The sequence below is a fragment of the Hemicordylus capensis genome, chromosome 3, assembly GCF_027244095.1.
Source record: "Hemicordylus capensis ecotype Gifberg chromosome 3, rHemCap1.1.pri, whole genome shotgun sequence".
NCBI classification, from domain to species: Eukaryota; Metazoa; Chordata; class Lepidosauria; order Squamata; family Cordylidae; genus Hemicordylus; species Hemicordylus capensis.
This window is the reverse complement of record NC_069659.1, coordinates 88,429,331-88,443,205: the sequence shown is the minus strand read 5'-3', so window position 1 is coordinate 88,443,205 and position 13,875 is coordinate 88,429,331. Positions and strand designations below refer to the sequence as shown.

General features: G+C 43.3%; 1 protein-coding gene across 3 annotated transcripts in view; it reads right to left on the bottom strand.

Annotated features, from left to right (window-relative positions):
- The window catches only part of IFNAR1 (interferon alpha and beta receptor subunit 1), a 50,034-nt gene that overhangs the window by 25,138 nt on the left and 11,021 nt on the right, over positions 1–13,875 (bottom strand). For all 3 annotated transcript variants that reach the window (XM_053309727.1, XM_053309730.1, XM_053309729.1), the window contains exons 2-5: positions 9,442–9,565; positions 8,207–8,400; positions 5,327–5,475; positions 2,148–2,283 (exon numbers count right to left, since the gene is read on the bottom strand). In XM_053309727.1, the coding sequence (XP_053165702.1) occupies positions 2,148–2,283; positions 5,327–5,475; positions 8,207–8,400; positions 9,442–9,565 (603 nt within the window). The remainder of the gene's footprint in view (positions 1–2,147; positions 2,284–5,326; positions 5,476–8,206; positions 8,401–9,441; positions 9,566–13,875) is intronic.

The following is a 13,875-nucleotide window of genomic DNA, read 5'->3' as shown; positions in this document are numbered from 1 at the left end:
CGCTGCTTACCCCTACTTCTAGATCATTTATGAATAAATTAAAAAGCACCGGTCCCAGTACAGATCCCTGGGGGACCCCACTTCTTACTTTGCTCCATTGTGAAAACTCTCCATTTATATCTCCCTCTGTTTCGAACTTTGTCAAAAGCTTTTTGGAAGACCAGGTATACTATGTCAACTGGATCATCTTTATTCACACACTTGTTGACACTCTCAAAGAACTCCAAAAGGTTGGTGAGGCAAGATTTCCCTTTGCAGAAGCCATACTGGTTCTCTCCCAGCAGGTCCTGTTCTTCTAGGTGCTTACAATTTTATCCTTGAGGATGCTTTCCATCAATTTGCCTGTAATGGACGTTAAGCTAACCGGCCTGTAATTTCCCGGATCGCCCCAAATCCCTTTTTGAAAATCGGTGTTACATTTGCTACTTTCCAGTCCTCTGGTACAGAGCCTGATTGCAGGGATAAGTTATATATTTTAGCAAGGAGGTTGGCAATTTGACATTTGAGTTCTTTGAGGACTCTTGGATGGATGCCATCTGGCCCTGGCAATTTGCTTGTTTTCAGTTTTTCCAGACAGTTTAGAACATCAACTCTTTTCACTTCTATCTGACTCAGTTCTTTAGCCTCCATCCTTGAAAAGCCAGGTTCAGGAACAGTTATGTACTCAGTATCCTTTGCCATGGACGCAACGAACTCATTTAGCTTCTCTGCAACCTCCATAGGCTCTGGAATGTGCTCCCTGGTGAAATAAGAGCCTCCCCATCTCTGACAATTTTTAAAAAGTCTTTAAAGATGCATCTGTTCACCCAGGCTTTTAACTGATACTGTTTTAATTGTTTTTAATGTTGTTTTACAATATTGTTTAAAAAAATTTAAATTGTTGTGTTTTAAATTTCTTGTTTTTGTTTTTAACTAATGTTTTACTTTTGTTTTTATCTTCTTGTAAACCACCCAGAGATGTAAGTTTTGGGTGGTATAAAAATATGTTAAATAAATAAATAAATAATTTCACTGCCTCATTGTCTAATGGTCCAACCACCTCCCTGGCAGGTTTCCTGCTTCTGATGTATTTAAATAAGTTTTTGTTATTCCCTTTGATGCTTTTAGCTAAATGTTCCTCAAACTCTCTTTTTGCCTCCCTTATTGTCACCTTGCATTTCTTTTGTCAGAGTTTGTGTTCCTTTCTGTTCTCTTCATTTGGATAGACCTTCCAATTTCAGGAGGAAGTCTTCTTCCCTTTTATTGCTTCCTTGTCATAAACCTCTCAGCCATGCTGGCATTCTGCTGGACTTAGTGGTACCTTTCCTCCTCCTTTTGGGTATACATTCTAACTGGACTTCTAGCATTGTGGTTTTGAGTAAACTCCATGCACTCTGGAGCGAAATGACTCTCCTGATTTTCCCTTTCAGCTTTCTTTTCACCGTACTCCTCATTTTGGAGAAGTTTCATCTTCCGAAATTCAAAGTGTCTGTGTTGGACGTCCTTGGTGATTCTCTCCCCACATGTATGCTGAATTTGACTGAACTGTTCCCTAAAAGGTCGATGACACTGACATCACACAACAGGTCCTGGGTGCCACTCAGGATTAAGTCCAAGGTCGCCTTCTCTCTGGTTGGTTCCAAGACCAACTGTTCTAGGGCACAGTCATTCAGCGTATCTAGAAATTACCTGACTGTGAATTTACTCAATCTATGTGTGGGTAATTGAAGTCACCCATTATTACTGCCCTGCCTCTCCTTGATGCCTCCCTCCTACAACTCCCAGTCACTGCCAGTGTTTTGATCCAGAGGGCGACAGCTCGTCTCCAGTAGCACATTTCCTTTCAGGCCTTGTATTGTCACCCACAGGGTTTCTGTGGAGGACTACAGTCCTCCTAGGTTTTCAACCTAGGATAGTGTCCCAAGAGCTGCTCAATAAGCTGCTCTTTAGAGGCTTTGCAGGAACAGCCTCAGATCACAGGATACAGAATCTGGGGGCAGTGGCAGGGAGACTTGGTGGGTGTACAGAGTTACTTGCAGATCTCCCGGTCCCAGCCACAGAATGTTTTACTAGTTGAATATCACAGTTCCTAGTATCCCACACTGATACTTGCTTTTTCACCCAATGAGAAGGGATGTTAACAGTTAAACTGAAAAAACCCCACATACCTTTAGTTTGTATACAGGTTATTGGACTATATAACCCATTGTGTTCTGATAGATGTGCTTTAACTTTCAAACAATAAGTAGTCCCTGGCTCAAGATCATCAATTATCTGTCCTGGCCAAATATCTTGTGTTTTTTCCTGAAACAAAACAATTGCACACAATTCATTATGCTTCTTTTGCAACTACTATACTGTTCTTGCTAGGCTGATGTGATGCAGAAAACATTTAAAAAGTATATTTCTTTTTTAAAGGTGATTCTTTATTGGACCAAGAGAAGTAATACTGATGTCATTTCAGAAGAACAGTGGTAGCACCTACAGCTCATTCAGATCAAATGTCAATCACTTTAAAATCTTTTCATTCAGATAGTTGCACCCAAATTTACAAAATGACACTTTATATCCATTTATGTCACGGTACAGTACCATGACTCCAGTACGTTCCATTCTCAGTGAGCTGTTTATCCACAAAACCATGTGTACATACACAAGTCCACAAATCCTGCCTCCAAGTTATCATATTTGGTCAATCTGACTCACCATCATGTTCAAGAGCATGAATCTGGATACATCAAGATGAAGACAATCTGTGCAACAAAATATATTTCTGGTTCCCAGTCCAATACCTATAGAGTAGCCCCCCATAGCACCAGGAGAAGTGGCAGCCGCAGGCAAGTGTGCCATGGAGCGGTGATTGTGGGTGTCCCTCCCCCATGAGCATCATCTCACCTGCTGTCTCTTCCCTCCAGCACTAAATTTTTCCAGAGACAGAGCAGACATGTTTGATGCTTGAAGGGGAGAGATAGTGGGGCAAGAAAAAGGAAGAGGGAGCAAGTGCTGGCTTCTTCTCTTTGCTAGCTTAGCAATAGCAACACAGCAGTGAAGAAGAGAAGCTGACACCACCAGTGTTACCTCTCTCTCACCCCCTCACTGTCTCACCCCTCCAAGTATCAAATTTGCCTGCTTCAAACAGCAGTTTGGCAGGCAGGGGCGTATCTAGGGAAAACAGCGCCTAGGGCAACCACTGAAATAGCGCCCCCCCCCCAGTCCACACATCTGACACCCATCTTTCAACGGAAGGTGAAATGCTTGTATTGTGTCAAAGATTTATCAGGCATGAGTACAGAGTAAATATATTGATCTCTGTTCACGATTATATGGCTTCTCATTCACTGAAGGTGAAATTGAATATTTCTTTTGCAAATGAACAGTCAGTATCCCCATCCATGTTGTAGCAGATCAACTGATACAGTTGAATTTTTTCCCCTTTTAATTTACCCAGGAGCAAGGGGTGGGGGAGAGGAGGGAGGTTGAGGAAAATGGTTGCATGTAGTGGTTAGAGGGTTGGACTAGGGCTGGGGAGACCCAAGTTCAGATCCCCATTCAAGCCATGAAACTTACTGGTGACACTGTGTCAGCCACTTATCTCTCAGCCTAACCTCTCTCACAGGGTGTTGCAAGGATAAACATAACCATGCAGTCCTCTGAGCTTCTTGGAGTAAAAGCAAGTTATAAATGGGAAAAACCAACACATTAGGTGCTTACACCATCACCTGATTGCCTAATCCACACCCAATTGCCAGCGAGCACTTGCTGTATATTCCAGAGAGGGAGAGAAAGGAAGAATAGATGCTTTCAGGCAGCAAGCGCTGCCTGAAATGATGCCGAAGAGCTTGCTCAGGCTCTTCAGAGCTTGAGGTCATGCCCCCTTTGACATCACATGTAAAGGGGGCATGGCTTGAGCTCCAAAGAGCCTGAGCAAGCTCTTTGGAGTCATTTCAGGCAGTGCTTGCTGCCTGAAAGCATCTATTCTTCCTGGAGAGGCAAGTGCTTGGAGGGCATGTGCTTGCGGGGTGTGTGTGTGGCACCTCTCCAACCTCAGTTGGGGCGAGGGGCAGGGCATGGCAGGCACTTTGCAGCCCCCTGCAATGGCGCCCAGGGCACGTGCCCTGCCTGTCCCACCCTCGTTATGCCCCTGTTGGCAGGGTGCGTGTGGAGATTATCATCAGGAAAACAGTACAGGACAAAGGTCAAAATACCCACTCTCCCCACAAGATTGCTGCAAAAATACCGGCACACAAGCACCGCAAAGCACCTCATTTTGGAAAAAGAACCAGCTGGGGAATCCCATCATGGATCTATGAACATCTCCTATATATAGTATGTGGCGTATGGCTTATGAAGGCCCTCAGAGAGAAACCCCATATGAGCTCATTGATAAGGCCCAAGGCCCAAACTACATGTGATGCTTGATGCTGTTTCTGGTCAGCATTGGTAAAGCTGCACACCTTAAGCTATATTTCCACCTGCAGGCCATGAAAACAAGGTGCCTGTATTTTTCCTTCTTGTGGGGTGAAAAGTTGCTGGGACTGGCTTTCAAGTAGAAAAATGGTCAGAGATGAAAGGGGTCATTTACCCCTCCTCTCCCCTCCCGGTCTTCTGCTCAAGGTTGCAGCCTCTGTAGCCAATTTCAGCAGAAATGGTTGAGGGTGGTGGTGGGGAATACCCACAACTGAGTATCACCCATCATTTAACCCTAAGTTCTCATATGTAACCTGACGATGCTGAAAAGAGGTTTCAGATTCAAGCACTTCTCTTTTGCTGGGCAGGAGCCAGACTCAGGTATGATAGAGTCCCATTAAATTAATGGGACTTTAGTCATTACTAACTTGTCTGATTTATTTGAACGTGCTTAGTGATGACTGAGTCTGGATCCTGCCCACTATCAACATTTCCTGAGTGACACAAACAGATTACCTTTCTCAATGCAACTGCTTTACATTATCTTTTCCCTCCTACTTCTCCCCTGGAGAAATAACAGCACTGGAGAACAGGTCTGAAATCATGGAACTATTCCACAGCATTAAAGTGAAAATCCATTTAAGGAAACTGCTCAGCATTAAAATAAAATAGAGTAAAATAAAATATCATTCAGCCCAATTCCACATACAATGACTTAGAAGTAAATCCTACTTTTTCTCAGTAAACAGGCATAAGAGTACAGCTTTAAGAAATGTAGCACTCATTTCAGAAGTGAGTACTTTGTTAAATGTGTTTTATAATTTTTAAAAAGAGCCATAAAGTGCAAGATGTATTAAGTACCTTACATGTATGTACAATATGATGTATATTTTTGGCAAAACACCACAACTTAAATAGTTCGGGGAGGAAAATGTAGTACCTCAGGACTGGATGAGTTTTTCCAGATAGTTAGCTTATAGTTAAAAGTTTCCAGTTCCCACATTGCCTGTGTTGCTTCTGCATGTATAATGTTGATTTTCACTCCTTCATCAACTGATTTCAGCTGTACTTCTGGAGGGCCAATTACAGCTGTGGACCAAAAGACAACAAAACGGAAACGTTTTCATTTTGCGTCGTTCCATATTGATAGCTAGTGGTTCTGAGAAAGCATATAGCTTGAAGACACACACTAGGGCTGTAGCAAGGTTGCTGGCAACCTTAGGATGGGCTGCCGAGCACACTACCCTGCGCTAGCACACTCCTTCCACATGTGTTGGCATGCCAACGCTGAGGGTGTGGCCAGGACTGGGCACAAACACACAGCCCCTCTCCCACTCCAGCTGGTGATGTTCACTGGCTAGGTGCTTCCTTTTTCTCCCTGGTGAGTGTGCCAACGCAAGGAGAAGGGGAATGGCCAGCACAGGATTACACATCGGGCTTCGGCAGCAGCAGGGGAAAGGAATAATGGAGTGGGGAGATGAAGGGGCCACCTGGGTGTCCCCCGGACCACAACAGCCGAGAGATATTAGTCCCCTTCTCCATTACCCCTACGTGCCTGACACAAACCTACAGAAAGGCAAAACATACATACTAATAATGGCATCTTGCCATCTATACAGAGATAAGAAACCAAAATCACTCAAACAATATTTATATAGAAAATCCACTCTTCCGGTAAGGTTGTCGGGTCCTTGCCTTGCTTGTTTTATTTTTGAAATGCACAGTCTACTTTCCATCCAAATGTCTTTCAAGTGCTCTCTGGTACTGATATATAATGCATGGTAATGAGATACTATGCAATATAATACAGTTCTTTCACCACTTCCCTAGTTTATCCTTCTCTCCCACCTCCTGGGGTCAGGACAACTTTAATTTTGACCACAGCAGAGTAGGAGAGAGGGGTGAAAGGACCAGTGGCTGCTTCCCATCTCAAGGACTGCAAATATTTGAACATACAGGCACAATCTTCAGGCCGGAACATGACAACACTAAACAAAGGGCACCATCATGGAACAAAGACTGGGAATTCAGCTACTGCACATAGACTGAGGCTGAATTTTACCACTATTTATTTTATTTATCATTAAATTTTCATACTGTCTTTCATTAAAACAGTCTCAACTTATTTAAAAAGAGAGCAAGGAAGAGTTCAGTCCAGCATCATGTTATTTATTTGATAAAACAAGAAGCTGGATTTAAGAGAATATACAATGAACAACCATTGTCCTGTTCGTTCTCTCTCTTTAATGAAATGCAGCTACAGCAGGCTGCCAAACTGATCTGAGCAATGTGGTTATTCAGTCCTTTCAGCCTGCACTGCTTTTTCCCAGTCTCGATCAAATACTGTCCCACTGCCAGATGCTGTTTGCCCTAGAGGGAGAAAAATGCAGAACTTCTGTTCCCCGCCCTGCACAATACCAGCTTGTGCAGGGCATGTGCATGTGAAATAGGAAATGGCATTGGTGGGGGGGGAGTGTAATAATACCCCTATCCCCACTGCTACTCTGATCATGTTAGTAGTCACCCATTGTTGCATTTAATTAAAGAAGATGTTAGAAATTATATCATAGATCCTCTATGCAATATGTGGTTTGGCCGCGAGGGTGAGATCGTGCCAGGAAAAAATGCTATTATAAAGGGGGGGGGGCTTTAAAAATGTACTGTATTGAGGATGTCACATCAACAATTTTGCAAATAACAGGGCAGATGGGTGGACAGGGAAAGTGATGGCCACCACAGAGGAGCAGTAGAGGATCTTAATTCCCATGTTGGCTTATTAAAAAGAATGGGACTCTTTCCTAACTTTCCACTATGAAATCTGCTGCCATTGTTCTCAAGAACAGAGTTAAAAGGAGGTTTTACATACAGGGCTTTCCCCTGAATCCACTCCTGATTGGAGTGTGCCAGTCCACATATTCGCTGGATTTAACCTGACCTCCCTGCAGGCTATCAGGGACCAGGACAGACAGGGCTTAATTTTTCTCCAAAGGGAGGCTGAAAATTCTGGCTTAGCCCGAGTTGTGTCCGTGTGTCCGTGTCCAGGGTAAAAACATCCAGGGCTTCTGCTTTCTCCGAAGGTGTTGATGGAGGTGCTGATGGCTATGTGGAATGGTCCATATAATCCCTCCAATTAAAATGCCTTGAATCTGCTGTGAAGCAGATTCGCTCTTCAGATACCCCGAGGGATAGAGCCATGTGTGAAAAACCTCCTGCCAAGCAGGGTGCTGGGTAAGCAGCTGAGGAAAGAAGAGTGGCCACCCACTCCATCTCAATTTTTTATAAAAAAGGAAGAGTTTGTTCAATCTCTTGCTAGGGCCAAATCAGACATGACTTTCATCACATCACTGGCATACTTGCTCTTCCATATGTAAACATCATGTGCGAGGGGATGATGCAGATTGGGGCGTTCACTTCAGGAATAGGGGACTTTAAGCCTATTCCCCATCTCCTGCCATGACCCCAATCAAGATCATTACTCTCCTGGCAGGTACGATTTACACTGTAAAAAATACACACCTTGGGGCTCATCTTAAAGACATGTCTTGTCTGGTCAGAATATAGAAAATCTAATGGACAAATGTTGCATAAAAAGAAGACTCTTACCAACCAGGTACAGTTTCTGTCATGACAGTGCTGCACAGTGTGTGTGTGTGTGAGTGTGAGAGTGAGAGAGTGAGAGAGACTTCGATAGCATCAGAGGAGAACCTGTGCTTGATAACTAGAAGTAAAATAGTTCAATGAAAAATGTTTGTTGCTTATCAGCCTGATTATCAGTAACCGCATAAAATGCAGAGTAGATATTCAAGGGCTAGATGTATACCTTTATAAAAAGGATTAAATTCTAAAGAAGCCCATGGAGAGCGATTTCCCTCTGATTCCACAGTTAGGTTAACTGTATAGATCTCAAGATAATTCACTATTGTTGATGAGAGGTCGCATTCTGTGACTGTTACATTCAGACACTCAGAAGCAACTCTCCAGCTTTCAAGTTTCATCTCATAATCCGATGGCGCTCTGAAAGAAAAACGAAAGAAGCTTGCTAACAGGAAGGAACAGCAAACATTGAGTACCTTTGTGTAAAGTTTATTTCCATTTTGATCCGCACTACCTGGTAGCTGAAAAGCTGCTGCAGATTGGATTGCAGTCAAGTGTACTTCATTCAAGATCCAGGCAGCCCACTAACAGATATATACATTATACATGAAAACAATGCCCTTATACAGGTTGAGTATCCCTTAACTGGACTGCTTGGGACCAGAAGTGTTCCGGATTTCAGACTTTTCTGGATTTTGGAATGTTTACATAATGATTTTTTCTCTTTAAGTCTCTCTTCTCCACCCTGCTTCCTTGCTCCTACCTGCCTCCATTATGGCCCTTTTATTTGCATGGCAAGATCCCCCAGAGTGCTTCATGTACCAGTGCTGAGGGGGTCTCAGCTACCCATCCTGCAGACCCACTCTGGGCCTCCTGCGACACCACTGCAAAGCCTGTGTTTGCCGGCGCCCTTTTTCCCCTGGCCGGAGGGAGGCCTCTGGAGCACGTGGACGCCACTCATCAGCTGTTCAGTGGCGTCCAGGACCAGCAAAGGCCGAAGGCTTAATGTGGAGAAGTCAGGGAAGTATGCTGAGCAGCGTTTCCGCTTCCACTTTCCCCAACTACCTCTCGCTGGCCACCAACAACATAGAGACTGGCATACCCGCAACCACCGCTAGCCTAAGTAAGTTTTGACTGCATGTTTAAAAGCAAAATTGAGAATCTGCAAGCAAGTGAGCCGAGGCTGTTTTGTTTTGCTTAGTTACGGCATGGTGTCCGGATTTTGGAGCACTCCGGATTTGGGATAAGGGATACTCAACCTGTAAATCAATTTTTAATATATTTAGAAACATTCAATTTGTACTTCATTTGCAGGCCCAAACTTGGTTTTGAACCATAGAAAGAGCCTGCATATCCCAGTCTGTGAGAGGTATCTGTTATTTTCTTGCAACTTAAGGACATTCAACAGTCCCACCAACTTTTATAAAGTCTCTATAGTAACATAGTTAAATGGGAACTTACTGTTGGTACCATGCTGAAAAGGTTACATTGAGGCCACATGGATTATCCCAGTCCCATTTCAGAATGATATTTCTGTCAACAATGTGAACACTAACATTCTGAGGCTGCTGCAGACACATCGGCCCTATGGATATTTTGGAGAGAAAAGAAACATACTATTCTCAAACCTTGTTCTACTATAGACAGGGTCCATTGCCGGCCATAATTTTATGGGACTGTAAAGGATTAAGCATTTCAAGCTCCATCTTCTGCCACATTTCATGCAACAAACAGCTTTCCATTAAAAAAAAAAAGGGAGGGCAAGTTGCCCATGTATACTCTTGTGTCTCAAGTGTGATATGAAACTGAAAAAATGGGCTTACAAAGGGGATTTTTCCTATATAAACAGGGCTTGTCTTCAGATGTGATGCTTGTGCTATGAGGTTAGACCTAGTTTTAGTTTAAGAGACCTCAGATGAGAATCAACTATGGGTGTGTGACTTACTTTGTCAAGAACCAGAAATGCTTTCAAATATCTCTGTGTACATGTTGTCAAACAGAAAAATATAACCACCACCACCACCACAGAAGTTTCATATAGTTAAGGGAAGCAGAACCAAGCATTGCATAAATATGCAGTACCATTAAAAGGGGAGGTGGGAGGAAATCCAGGAAAACATAAGCAAAGTTGTTTCCATAACCAAGAGCAGACAATGGGAACACAAGTAAACAATGGTGGACATCCTAACTAAATTTCTCAACTGTTCCATTCATGGAAAGGTCTAGAGGACAATGAAATTTCAGTAGGACTTTTGTAAATTTAATCGGGATGTCAGTCGGTGATTAGAAACATTTCAGGTTCACTTTATACCAGATATGAATACAAGTCTAAAGCCAAGTAACAAAAGTGCATGGAAATTTTTTAAAAAATAAAGACGTGTGGGGGAGAACACTTTTCATATATGTTGGTTTTTTCTACTGCACACAGATGTAATTAGTTGCATACATTGGGCCACACTAAATGTACACAAACATGCTTTCCAACCAGAAATGCCTCTTCTTTCCAAAACAAGATAGTTTCAGAGTGTCCTAATCTTGACCTAACTGCAGTATGTTCAGAGGGAAAGATGAACTCTTTCTCCAGGCACAGTTTTACTGCAAAGAATCCCACCCCAAAGCTGCTTTTTGCCCCTGAAGTAACTAATTGCTACAAGTAGTAACTTTGGGGGCAATGAACAGTTTCAGAGGGAGGAGGGATGAATTTCATCAGGAAAACATCATGTAGTGAAGGAGCTGACATTCTCTTTCTCACATGCTGCAGCACTGATGAGGATTGGGGGGCCTCATCAGAAGGAGATGCATAGGGTTGGGGTACAATCATCCCTTTAAGTCCCAGGCACACTGCTAACACTATGCATCCTAGATAAAAGCTTAACCTTATATAATCCTTCTGGTAGCTTGTGGAGTGGGAAAGGCGTAACAGACAGACACGTGCAAGCAGAAAATTAAAACAACTTTAAATGTGTACCAGAATGTGTATGGGAATGAACATGTAGGAGAATTCACAGCTTGCTTAGTTATTAAAGAATTCAGAACATAAGGGGACCAAGGCAGAGATAACTGAAACCTGAAGTAGAACCTATCCCTACCCAACACTATGGCCAAATTATCCTCTTCCATCTCCAAAGCTTTAAAAAATTTTTTTAAAAAAATCCCCATAGCCAATTATCCCCAGCTAAACCTCTCCCTGCCCCAGTTGAGACTCACAGCAATGGCTGGGCTCTTGACCACACTAGTTCATTGCCTTCAAATCTCACTGCTTTTAGGCCAAAGCTGTCACTCACCACACAGGCACAGCTAGGCAAGGGCTGGCTTGACAGGCTGAACACCTATTCCTCTCAGCCCACCCTTCCAAGGCCCACCACCTTCAATGCTTCTGGCACTTCCTTCAGGGACTCCCTCAGATCTTCCCTAAGGCCTCACTGCCTCAGCCATCTTTGGCGATTCTCAGCTTTCTTCTTGGTGATCTTTCACAAATCTCAGTGCTCTCTTCACCCCTCACTCTGCTCCTCTTCATAGACTCCCAGATTCTGTATCTTCCAACATCATTCTTCTGACTGGAGAAAAGAACCTCCCAAGGCCTCCACCAATTGGACCCAAACTTGGCCTTACTATTGGTCAACTTTGGCCAGTTATGTTTCAACATCCAGCCTCCCTTTTGGGAATACAAAGGATCATTTGTTTCTAAATTGTATAAAACCGATTTCAGTGGTAGAGCATCTGCTTTGCATGCAGACAGCCACAGGTTCAATCCCTGGCATCTCAAGTTAGGAATGGGGGAAACTGCTGCATTAAATCTTTGAAAAGCTCAGTATTGAGCTAGATTGACCAATGGCCTAAGTCAGTATAAGACAGCACCCTAGGTTCTATGTTTGACTGACAGCTCAGAGAAATCTATCCATTTTACACTATACTCAGTCTGTCCTGTCAATATAGTCCTCCTCCCAAACCCACATACACTTAGGTGAGCTCTTTCAGATGTCAACAATAGATGTAATCCTATAGACATTACCCCAAACTGAGGACTGCATACAACCCACAGCTTTTGGGGGGTGGGGATGGGAAGGCAGCACTTCTGGTTGGAAGCACACATTTTAAAAGCACATGTATATGCACGTCCAGTTTGACCTATAGCAAGTGCTGGCTGGAAATGAACTCTGGAGAGCTCGCATGGGCTCTCCAGAGCCTGGGACATGCCCTTTTTGTGCGTGATACCACACACATGTGGATGTACCTGGGCTCCAGAGAGCCCCAAGCGAGCTCTCTAGTGCTCATTTCCAGCCAACACTTTCTGGCTGGCAGCATTTATTTCCCTTTCTCTCCCCCCAAAGAGGGAGAGGAAGGGAAATAAATGAATCATCTAAGGGTCCATCTGCATTAGACAATACGGTACCTACTGGCCAAACTAAGGTAAAGTGTGCCGTCGAGTCGGTGTTGATTCCTGGCACCCACAGAGCCCTGTGGTTGTCTTTGGTAGAATACAGGAGGGGTTTACCATTGCCTCCTCCCATGCAGTATGAGATCTTCCTATATTGCTGCTGCCTGATATAGGTATTTCACATAGTCTGTGAAACATACCAGCGGGGGTTCAAACTGACAACCTCTGGCTTGCTAGTTAAGTCATTTCCCACTGTGCCATAAGGTGGCATAGGTCAAACTAGACGTGCACATAAATAAATGTGTTTATTTTACAGCAAGGGAGAGGAAGGGAAATAAATGCATCCAAGCAGCAAACGCTGGCTGCAAATGAGATCGGCAGAACTGGACCACACCCCTTTGCATGTGACATCATGTGCGATGGGAGCTCTGGTGACCCTTTTCATTGGCAGCCCAGGTTCTTGGAATCCTGCTGCTCAATGGTGGTTCTGCTGCTGATCCAGATTAAGTTACTTATATACAGTCTTACTGAAATGAATGAAACAAATCTACATGTCCTATTAATTTCAATGGGAGTACTCATGAGTAACTTAGTCTGGATGTAAGTCAGTGACTGGAGTAGCCTGTTTGCATGCACACAGACATACACACTAAAAACCACCATGGGGTACCTGATCTGACAGGTTGCAACAGAAGGGGTGTGATTTCCCAAACAAAAAGATTGGAAAATCCTGGTGTAGTGTAAAACAGCTGCACGCTGAACCAGAAGAGAATGTGAAGCAGCATGTAAGGAAATGGTAAGGGTTATCTATTCATCACTATGTTATACACAAATGCATATACTATAATCCCCTCTAAAGAAAAGCAGCTTTGATGGGTTTAAAACAAAGGAAAAATAAAAGCAACAAAAAAGTTGCATTTCCAGGGAATGTATAGAGGAGAAATGGAGGTGCTTAATCCGTTGTCTACAGCTTCTCCACTCCACATCAAGCTGCCTCCCCCACTCCCTACATTTTTGGTGGTTCAGAAGGCAGGCAAACCTTTGAATCCCACAGGGTGAAAAAGAACTAGGAAAACCATCTGGAGAAGCTGTAGACAGGCAAAGAATTAAGTAGTGTGAATGTATCTCTCAAGGCTCTAATTGTAGACACATCTGCAGGCAGTTAACCAGTTATGCTCTATGGGTAAAAATGCTGGTGAGGGAGCAACAGGAAATAGACATGAAATGCACAGATAAGCAAAACATGTACCACTACCTACAAGTTTGCAGAAAAGGAAGTTAAGTATGCAGACTTCTGTAACTCATTTCAGTGTTTTGTATGGTTGGGTTTTTTTGTTTTAGTATACACTTGCCAATATTTGATACTAGAACAGATTTAAACTAATCTTCTAACTGGAAAATAATTTCAGTTGTTTAAAATGGTATCATCTTAACAACACACCAAGTCATAAATCTCCTTCATGTGCAATATCTTTTCTCTCCACAAGTACAGTTGGAAAGCAGTCAATTTTTAATGC